The sequence below is a fragment of the Canis lupus genome, chromosome 14 (assembly GCF_003254725.2).
Source record: "Canis lupus dingo isolate Sandy chromosome 14, ASM325472v2, whole genome shotgun sequence".
NCBI lineage: Eukaryota > Metazoa > Chordata > Mammalia > Carnivora > Canidae > Canis > Canis lupus.
Genome location: NC_064256.1, coordinates 13,111,135 through 13,122,500, shown reverse-complemented (window position 1 = coordinate 13,122,500; position 11,366 = coordinate 13,111,135). Strand labels below are relative to the sequence as shown.

At 35.4% G+C, this 11,366-nt stretch overlaps 1 protein-coding gene and 1 long non-coding RNA gene across 15 annotated transcripts in view; one reads left to right on the top strand and one right to left on the bottom strand.

Annotated features, from left to right (window-relative positions):
- LOC112675001 (uncharacterized) overlaps nt 1-11,366 on the top strand; it is a 91,683-nt gene that overhangs the window by 1,941 nt on the left and 78,376 nt on the right. The gene's annotated exons all lie outside the window — the stretch shown is intronic.
- Nucleotides 1-11,366, bottom strand: part of DMTF1 (cyclin D binding myb like transcription factor 1) — a 44,068-nt gene that overhangs the window by 25,629 nt on the left and 7,073 nt on the right. For 9 of the 11 annotated variants that reach the window (XM_025471504.3, XM_025471508.3, XM_025471503.3 and 6 more), the window contains 3 exons: nt 7,287-7,409; nt 6,114-6,230; nt 4,192-4,314 (listed from right to left, as the gene is read on the bottom strand). In XM_025471504.3, coding sequence (XP_025327289.1) covers nt 4,192-4,314; nt 6,114-6,222 — 232 coding nt within the window. In that variant the 5' untranslated portion in view covers nt 6,223-6,230; nt 7,287-7,409. The remainder of the gene's footprint in view (nt 1-4,191; nt 4,315-6,113; nt 6,231-7,286; nt 7,410-11,366) is intronic. The other 2 variants (XM_035698449.2, XM_035698446.2) reach the window with 1 other exon arrangement.

The following is an 11,366-nucleotide window of genomic DNA, read 5'->3' as shown; positions in this document are numbered from 1 at the left end:
AAAAAAATATGTGACCATCTCATTTCCTAACACATTCCTTGCCAATTAAGCCCACATATATACATTTAACAAATACACATATATTTAACAAAAATTTATTGTGTGCCTAATCACACACACCAAGTATTGCTTTGGGTAATGGGAAGACAGCAGTAAGCAAATGAAACAAAATCTTGACTTCATGGTACTTCTAGTAAGGAAGACACAAAATGAACATATTATGTCAAATGTTGATAACTAATGAGAAAAAAATAAAGCAGAAAAGAGAATGTATTGGACATAGGGACTGAAATTTTAGATAGCAGGCCAGGAAAAGTAAACAAGAGCTAGACGCAAGTGAGAAAAGGAGCTAGTTGCATAGGTATCTTAAAGAGGAGCACTTCATGCAGAGGGAAAGCCAAGGGCAAAGACTGAGATAGAGGCACACCTGGACTGTTCAAAGGAATGGCAAGGAAGACAGAGTGGCTACAGAAGACTGAACAGGAACATAAAGATGTCGTGTGGAGACTTGAAGGGCAATGTAAAGACTTTGGCTTTAATGCTCAAATGGGAAACTACTGGAAGACGCAGAGTTACATAATCTGACTTTTAATAGGCTCGCTCTGGCTCCTAAGCAGACAACAAACTGAAGGGCAAGAGGGGCTGCAGGGAAATCAGTTAAGAGGCTAATTCAGTAATCCAGGTAAGAGAAGTCAGTGACTTGGACAAGGGCTGAAGCAAGTGAAGGTGATGAGTAGTTCAAATTGTGGATATATTTTGATTTGGGAACCAAAAGGATTTGCAGATAAACCAAATACGAAAGAAACTGAAAAGTCAAGGATGTTATTAAAGTTTCAAAAATTTGAACTATTGGATGAATGTATCTTCCATTAACGAAATGGGGAAGAGCACAGAAGAATTAAATTTTAGAATTTAAGAAGTTTCAGGAGCTTGGATTTAAACATACTAGTTTGAAATTAAACATCTAGAATTAAGATGAAGTCTGGAATGGAATAAATCTGGGCATCATTACCTGAGATAGGTTTTAAAACCATGAATTCTAGGGAAAGAAAGAAAACAAAACAGAAGCAACTTAAGAACTGAGTCCTGGACTACTGCAATTTAGAGCCTGGGGAGATGTGAACAGTATAAGAGACTCAAAAGGCACAGATATTAAGGTAGAAAAAAACTAGAGGAAAGTGTTCCTTAGAAATCAAATGACAAAATGTTACAGAGTGATAAATATTGTCAAAAAGTGTGGACAGATCAAGTAAATATGACAAAGACTAAAACAAACAATAACCACCACTGGCCGTAGCAGCATGATAGTCTCAGTAGACCTGGGAAGAACAGTTTTGGTGAACTGTTAGAGGTGAAACCCTGACTGGAGTGGGTTTAAGGAAGAATGAAAGAAGAAATGGAGGTAAGTGATCAATTCTTTCGAAGTATTCTGCTCTAAAGGAAGGAGAGCAGTTAGATGGGAGCCTAAAGTGGGCAAATGGGAGTTTTTATTTTAAAGAAGATATTATAGTATGTTAGTAACGCCTATGGGAATGATCCAGTAGAGAATAAAAAACTGATGATTCAGAGGAGACAGGAAACAAATGCTGCAACGATGTCCTTGAGTAGGTAAAAGGGATGCAATCTAGTAAAGCAAAGGGCCAGCGTTAGCAGAAAAGAGAGAATGTATGGACTTAGCTACATGTGGATATGTATTTGTTGTAGTGGAATTTTGTAGGAACTTGTTCTACTTCAATTTTCTCAGTAAGTAGAAACAAGGTTATCTGCTGAGAGGAACAAAGGTGGAGAAAATACTAGAAGTTTCAGGAGTTTATGACAGTCATCACTGAATGGGAGAAAAATCATCCATTTGGTAAGTGTGGCATAGCTGGCAGGCAACAGTATGAGCCCACTTCAAGTTAATGATCATGAGTTTAAAGTAAGATCACTCAGCTTGCTTGTGCTCTTTTTCAATTAGCTGTGCCAGTATAGACATAAATAGGTAGACAGATTTAACCAGGGTTGTGGTTTTACTAAAAGAATGAAAAAAGGATTTGAGGGTAAATGCAAGAGTGATTATAATGATTAACCATGAAACAAACTGGGTAGAGAAACAAAAGATACAAGTGGAAAAGAACAATGTAAAAGTGGTCAGATCAGTGGGTCCTAGTGGGGCAAAGGACTATAAGCAATAAAGAGTATTAGAAGAAATAACCTGGAAACATAGGAAGTAGTGCTGGAAGTAGATCACAAATGGATTCCCTGGAAAGATAGGAAGTAGATCTCATTAATAAGTAACAGCAAAGGAGGTAATGGGAGTAATAAACAAGGTAGTGTGGATAACAAAAGGTAGAAGAGGTTAAGATATTGCAACAATTATCTAAATGAATAATTACCAAGAGTTCTAACTGTGACTAGGGAATGGAGTAAATATGGTGGTAGATAATCACAGTAAGAAGTGTTAAGTGATGTAGAATGACTAACATAAGAGTTAAGAGGATTTTTAAGGATCAAATTTTTACCAGTTTTAAAAGAATGTAAACTTGAATATTAAAATTAAAACTTAAATTAATAACTATCTTTAAAAGCTAATATTTACTTCCCTAAAGTTCAGCAAAAAATGACTTGCCCATTCAATCAGTGCTAAATGATGGTGACAAACACAGCATTTTATGTTTTTATATGACTTTTTTAATGGAGAAGTTTCCCTAAACTTGTTTGTGATTTTATCAACACACTTTTAACAAATCTAGGAATACTTCAAGTCCACTTTTCATAAATTTAGTCTCACTGTAAATATTAGGCTCCAGAATGTCCTCCATACGTCATCATGCTGACCTGATTTCAAGCAATTCAGATGCTTTTATGCCAGCACATCCATATCATCCTGCCCAGTTAAGCTAAGTAGTGTGTGAAGGATTCAGTCTAACACCATAAAATAGAACAAAATATCAACTGTAGTTTGATCAAGGTACTCAACTTTAACCAAATGAATTAACCAGCCATAATTTATGTAAAAATAATCCCTCACAAATTCTGGCTTAGTAAAATAAGTATTTTCATTTTATTTTATATCCTGGGGATGTAATGTACAGCACTGTGACTATAGTTAATAATATCTAAGATATATTTGGAAATTGTTAAGAGTAATCTTTAAAGTTCTTATCACAAGAAAAAACTGTAACTATGTGTGGTAACAGATGTTAACTAGACTTATGTTCATTTCACAACATGTATGTATACTAAATTACTATTGTGCACCTAAGACTAACATAATGTTACAGGTTAATTATTTCTGAATTAAAAAAACTTCCAGCTTAGAAAATGTCCATATAGGATTATATCTGTACAGACAGGCCAATCAAATTTTAAGACTGGATCACAACCTAATGATAGTCAAATCAGGAGTTTTAAAAATCATGAATCATCACTAGAAGGAAAGATCATTTAATTAGAAATGCATTATGTTTGTATATGTCACTAGGAGCAATGTTAGTGGCATTAATATGAACCATTGTTCAATAAAGTCTCACAGTAAACTGATATAAAATGGTTTTTTCTGTTCAACTGAATAAGCAAACTCTACATAAAAAGTACACATCTACTTGTAAAGACAAGGTTTTGCTATGATGAAAACCTAATCTTACTTTTTTCCAACTGGATAAAGATGTGATTTTGCTTGATCCTGGGTGCAAAATGAAAGTTCTCAAGTACCAGAATGCCTGGTATGACCTTAGACAAGTTCTCATACCTCTCCATGTCTTAGTTTTCTCATTAAAAACAGGAATCATAACACCTACTCTAGAGCATTCTTTCTCTATGAGGGCCAAAAATGCTTCTGGGTGAGGTGTGGGTGAAAAAAAAAAATTCTCTTTATTGACAAAACAACATATACAATACAGTACATTAAAAAAACAACAGTATATCTGTGATATTACAATATCAAGGGGGAGAACATGATCAAGAGAAAATGTCTCAAAAAGCTTGGGGTAGGAAGGATGACAGTAATTTTTTAAAAAGGCTGAGAAGATTAAAATAGGCAATATATGTAAAAGCATTTAGAGTCATTAAGTGTTTTAGTTAGGAAGGTTTTTGTGACTAATGAAGAGGAAAATAATGGACCTAAGTCTACCTTGAAATGCCAATTTGATCTCTCCCAAGCTACAATGTGATTTCAAAAGGGAACTCTGTTCTTAATACATAGTGACTTACGTGGAAGTGCAACAACTGATATGCAAGGAGTAGAATCATCAATACTTTGATCATCCTCAGAAGACAGACAAAGCCTTTTATGTGGAGGTTCAGTACTATCTTCTGAGTCTATTTCATCAGCTTCTAATGAAACAAACAAACAAACAAAAACTCAAAATCTTCAAACCAATGAGAAAACCCAAAATCTTCAACAAGTAACTATAAAATAATTTTCTTATCAATTTGCTCAGTTAACCCAATTGTGCAAGTAGGACTTCAACGACCCTGTCTTCTATATCCCCAGGACAGTATCTCAGCTCCTATTCTGATAACAAGAATTAGGAGAACAGAGGGGCCACTTTTTAAATATCATATTTCAGTGCTACTAACTACCTATCTTTCCAAATATTTCACAAGTAAAGATAGGCATTGGTAATTTAAATCATTCACTAATAATCACTGAATGCCTACTATGTGCTAAGTGCTGGGAAGAGAACAATGACAGATACCCTTGACTGTCAAGGAGAGCTCACAGGGTGATGGAGGAGATGACTAAAACAACAATCTCAAAATGGTGCTGTAAGAGCTGTGCAGGTGGAATGAAGAGACTGTTCCATGAGCTGAGGGGAGAGACATCTAATTTTGTCTACTGGTAAAGGAAGGCTTCCTGGAGAAGGTGTCTTGAATTGGAAAGAACTTGAATGAATAGAAGCTAGGGGTAATGATAATACTGGCACTAGGAATAATTATTTGCAGTGACAGTGAGGTATGAAAAGCTTAAGGTACGTAAGGAAAACAAGACACCTATGAATTGCTGGGACACAGATATATGAAATGTGGCAGGAAGTGAGGCTGTAAGGAAAGCGGAGATGATGGGAGGCCATCACTGTACTCTAAAAACCATGGGAAACTTGAAAAAACAAACCTTCCTACACTACTGAGTATCATGAGCAAGGTCATCAGCAGTTTGAAAGATGAATTCAAGTTGGGAGACTCATTAGGCTAGTGGGGCCTCCCAGGTGAGAAATGAGACTCTGAACTAAGAAAGGGGGACTTGAGGCAAAGAAAGCAATGGATTCAAGAAACAAAATACTATCAACAAATCTTCATGATAGAATGAAAGTAGGAGATGAGAAAAGAGTTTATTCCTACCCACATTTATGACCTGCATTGCTAAGTAATGAAATTGACTGAGAAACAAAACTAGTCTGGGAATTTTGTGAAGAATTCAGTTAGGAACATGTGAAATTTAAGGTGCCTATGAGAAACACAAAGAATTCAGAAAATAAGACAGAAGTTTGAATCATTTTAATAGTAGGTGATAGTTAAAATCACAAGTTTGAATAAAATAACCAGAAATTAAGTATTGAATGGGAAAAGGAGATAAAGCCTAGGTTGAGGAAAGATAAAATTACAGCAAAATACATAATAAATATAAATAATAAATAGGTAGAGAAGTGACAACAAAATCACAAGCCTGTTGAATCTTGATTGATTATATAGGTAATCACATTAAATCTTATTCAGTCATATAAAATCCTTTAACAGACTGGAGCAAAAAAAAAAAAACTGACAGGACTACTACATTTCCTAATGTACATTGCTGGCACCAAATGATATCAAAGAGGAAGTATATTACAGTTAATCCATCATCATCTTTATAGGCTCATGAGATTCTACTTATCCATGAAAGTAGCTATGAGATTAATCAAAGTTCAAATACCTGACAAATTTTAAAAATACAAAGGTATATATATTTTTTTTTTACAAAGGTATATTTAAAAAATAAAAATATAAATTTAAGTTAATTCATGATCCAAAGAGATAACTCCCTTTTCTACTGTCCTAGCCTAAACTGTCTATCTGGGTAACAGGGATCAAAGGTGACATAAAATCCAGAAATATAGAAAGATCCACAATTATATGACAGAAAGTTCTCCTACCATTCTGAGGGCAATGAAGAATGAGGTTCCCGTCTGTGTCCTGAGTCAAAGTCACAGAATTCACAGTTTCTACTGTTACTGTGTCAGAATCCTCTTCAACTGTGCTCATACTCAAATCTAGACGATAGGTTTCAGATTTAAAACATTATTTCCAAACATGAACATAAAGTAGCCCCCAACTTATCCCTCTTCCCCACAAAAAAAAAACCCATAATTTAAATTTGATTCAGCATTCTTTATGTGAAATTGCAATGACAGTTCAGACTGCAAAAACTGTTTTTTAAAAGGTTATACCCATTATTTAGAATGAGATGTAATAATCTACAAAAATCCGACTTCTCTAATTAAAAACCTATAGGATTAAGATTTAGTTTTACCACATCCAATGAAAAAGATTGTTCCAAGTTGTCTTATCAATATTATTGCTCCAAAAACACTTTTTACAAGTATTTAAGCTCTATTATTATCTGAAAACTAAGAACACTATGGAATTATCTTCACCGTGTTTTTTTCCAAAATATTAAAGCGTATATAACCATCACTCCAAACTGCTTTTAACAGATATGGAGGTAGGCCTTCTTTTGAAATAGAGAACTGATTTTGTTTAAAGTGCCCTTACCTGATATTTTATACATATATCTAATTTTCCTCTTGTTCAGACAAACTGAATGATCAGAGTCTCACAATACAATACCTACTGGCTGATGGGAGGAAATGTACTGAGTTAAAATCAAGGGCCTTATTAAAGTCTTTGAGGTTCTTTTTATAATATTCAATGAAGTTCTTCCCTCAGTACTCAATTTCAGTCTTGTCCACATACTTTTTATCAACTAAAATGAAGGCCATAAGCTTTAATGTGTACTGATCACTTAATGATCACTTAATATATATTTGGCTTCTATATACAACATATTAGTCTGTTCATATAATTACCATTTATTCAAGTGTATCTTCCCTTGCCAGAAAAACTTAAGATCTGTCAACATTTACATGATGAAGATCCAATGATTCACTCAGGTTTTATAAACAAATTACTGTTTTAAAAGGACATTGTTAATTTTACAATAATAAAGATGACATTCCCCAAATTAAAGATAAATAGAAATCATGGTCTAGTTATCACTAAAATTTGCAAAAAACAAGGTATGGTCCTTGGAACAAAGGCAGGCTTACCTAGAAAATAGATGGATCAGGTATAGCCCTTCCCACAGAATCAAGTCGCCTTTCCTTAGATACCAGCATCACTTTCATGTTATCCAGATTACTTCTCTCCCATATTCCTACCTCTGCAACACTCTGAAAAAGTAACAGCATTATACAATACGGCTTAAATAAGAACAAACAACTGTGTTCTATCGGTATGTTCATGACACTTTAGCCACAAGCCTCTGTGATGTCTTAACTAAAAAAACAGAATTTTTTTCTAAATAGACCTTTAGAAGTCAGCCTCTAGAAGTTTTCCCCAATGAAAGGCAGAAAATGATGAGGTCCTATACCTAGTAAATTAGTTTATAGGCAGTTTCTCAACCCAAGTTGTCCTTCAACCGGCAAATATTCTCAGAAAAAAAGAGCTTCAACTATGCTACTGTAGACCCAAGTATGTGTAATATCACCCAGGATGTACAGTGCCAAATACTACCAGTAACTACATTTTTTCTTTATAATAATTTACCACACCTCTTTTTATACACAATACTGTATTTCATCTTAAAGTATTTAAAACTATATCATATCTGAATAATCTTGCCCGTGGATCTGTGGAAAAAAAGAAACCCTAAACAACTAAGCCAGAAAAGGTAAAATTATAAGCAAGCTCTTGAATCCAAGGTGAGCCCTACAAAATCTGAAATGATTTTTAAAGTTTCTTTCAATAAACTTCTTATTATCATCCCGAAGGGTCAACCAAAGAATCAAGGAGTACAACACGATTTGAAATTTATTTACTATTATTTTTTAATAGTTATTTTTTTATTTTTTAAATATTTTATTTATTTATTCATGAGAGACAGGCAGAGACACAGGCAGAGGGAGAAGCAGGCTCCATGCAGGGAGCCCGACGTGGGACCCGATCTCGGGACCCCAGGATTACAACCTGAGCTGAAGGCAGCGCTAAACCGCTGAGCCACCCAGGTTGCCTGTGATTTGAGATTTAAAGGGTATTTCAGCAATAGCTAACAATTGAAATTTCCATTTTAGCAGTGTTCTAATTAGAACTCCTCTCTCCAGGATGGTTATATTTTGAGAATTGCCATACATAAATAAGTCTGCAGTGCCTGGGTGGCTCACCGGTTAAGCATCTGCCTTTGGCTCAGGGCGTGATCCTAGAGTCCCAGGATCCAGTCCACATGGGACTCCCTGCGTGGAACCTGCTTCTCCCTCTGCCTATGTCTCTGCCTCTCTCTGTGTGTGTGTCTCTCATGAATAAATAAAAATAAAAAATAATAAAAAAGTAAAAAAGGTACAGATCCTGCTAGAGAAACCTCTAGTCAGCTATTAGATTTCACATTGTTCTTATTTTTGAATCCATTAAGTTTTCTTAAAAAGCTGGTAATATTTTTGTGCAGAAGATAGAGAAATTCAATGTTAAAAAAATCATCCTTAAACTTACCAAAAGTAGAGTTCACTCTCTTTGGTGTGTGTGCGTGCGTTTGTAAAAGTGTATAAACAAGCAACTATTATCCTCCTTTTTACAGTTTATTCATATTAAAGGTATGATGAAACCAAGCCAGGTATCTAACTGAAGATTTTCTGTATCACTTAAAACTTACATCACATAAAAAACATGACATTATTTAACTGCCCTATCACTGGACATTTGTGTTGTTCCTAATTTTTCATTTCCTTAAAACGTAATGAAACATTTATACACTCTATTTCCTTAAACAATATTAATGGAAATTATTAAAGGAATATGACAAAATTTAGAACTCCTGAGTCACACTGAGACAGAAACTGTAAGGGACCCCATAAGAAAAAAAAAATTAAAAAAAAGCTGTTTTTTTCTTTGTTCCTTTTCCTGCTTCTGTTTTTGCTAGGACCCACACCCCACCTTAGACATGCATTAATGTATGTCCTCCTTGTAAAGGTCAAGGAGTTAATGATTTCTTTGAAGTCTTCCAGCACAACTGATAACATCTAAGGAGTGACCACGTGAGGTCCTCATGGAAGTTCTCCCAAGACCATGGACTCCAAACACCCAGACGCCAAGACCCTGGGCTCCAGGGCATCAGTGACTTAAGGACACCTGAACACTAGTCCTTGTTCAACCAGTTCCTGAATGCCTGAGAAGATATGTACACCAAACCACCGTCCTTAATTATAACTCTGGACCAGCAAACAAAGATACCCCTTTGAGTATCCCAGATGTTTCATCTGTATCTGCTCTCTTCTATATTCATCAACTCTGCTCTCACTTCTTGCTGGCTGGAGTTTGATTTCCATCCTGTGGGAAGCCAAGAACTGCCTTGGCTGGTCCTGTGGGACCCCTTCTGTATACTTGGACCTGGTCTGCCTGCATCAATACTGCAATCTGTTTTCTGGAAAGGCTGTTTGAATTTATACCCAAACCACTGAGATAGAAACTTAATCCTTGGCAACCTTTCTTTTATTAAAAAGAAAGCACAAAGCAAAAAACAGCACAAAAGTTCATTGGATAGGTGCAAAGTAGTCACTAGTTTAGCATTTTAATCAGTGTCATTAGGACTCAAATTAATCTAAAACTTTAGAAAAAATAAAGGTAGATTTAAGATAACATGGAGATATGAGATAATACAAGAAAAAAGAAGTCTGAAATAGCTAGCTGAAATAAAGTATTTCATTCTTAACAACTTGTACTGGTTACAGGTGATCCTATGCAACATACTAGCTTTAAATCAGAAATCTAGGTTCATTTTCAAAAATTTGGCAATTCATGTTTGAGATTAGTAAATGGTTCTAAGGCGGTTTGCAAATTAACAAGCATATTTGTTCAGTCAAGAAATATTTATCACATCTCTACTATATATGCACTCTTTAGGCACTGGGATATGGTGGCCACTCTTTTTTTTTTTTGTTTTTTTTAAGTGTCTCTTTAGATATGCTCTCGACTCACTTTCCCAGGGCTCTCCCACATCCCACTGTAGTTGGGAGCTAGGAGGTCAGTGTATTTATTAATATTTAAGAAACTAATCTGGTTTTATTTTCAATTTATTTTAAATAGGTGACGCATTTACATGGTTCAAAATTCAAAAGATAAAAGTGGTTATACAGTGAAGTTTACTTCCTCCTTCAGTTCCCTAGTCACCTGGTCCCCCTCCTTCTTTAGGTAAACTGTTATCAATTTCTCAGGCTCCCTCAGGAAAAAAAAAAAAAATCTCAGGCTCCCTTCCAATGATTTTATGCCTGTGTAAGTCAATATAGCCCTTCCTGCTACAGTCTCTTTACAGAAATAGTATTATAATACCAACAATGAACAGTACCTTAATGGCTACTTTTTAGTACCTCAGCAGCAAGATGAGACACCAGTATAAGCTAGCCAACTGATTAATAATAGCAGAGTCCCTAAAGTGGGACCTGCTTTGGCCTGTTGAAGGGGGGAAAAAAAAAACCCAGCAGCCAGCGTGGCAGAGGCTTTCCATAAAGAGGAAGAGTAGCTGAATATAAGGTTGGAGATAAAGACAGGGGTAGATCTCACAAGGCCTTATAAATCCTTGGATGGTGTTCAGCTGGGGAATATAATTTGCATTTTTAAAAAAATCACTTAGACTGCAGTATGGAGAATGGGTAAGTTATGAAGACAAATGGTGGTCCCAGAAATGATTCTTGTTTGGACTGTCAAAGGAGGCTGAACAAAGGATACATTCTGGAGAGAGTGTTGACAGACTTGCTGAATGAAGGGATCATGGAGATTAAGAGAAGGGTAACTATCTTAAGCTGAACCCTAGGCTTTTTGCTTGAACAGCTGATTGAGTTTGGTAACACTTAGATATATTTTATTATGTGTTTTTATTACTATTAGTATAAATAATGTTATAAGGCATTCAAATGAGGGTTTCACATTGACAGTTGGAAGCTGGAATTCAACAGATTAGACATATCAAGACAAACTTGAGTTAGTGGCCTGCAAATACTTTTTTTAAAGATTTGTTTATTTGCAGGTGGGGGGTACAGGGAAAGGGCAAAGAAGAGGAAGTCTCAAGCAGACTCTGACCTGGGTGTGGAATCAGAGAGGCTCTATTTCATGTCATGAGCCAAAACCAAACCAATGGATGCTTA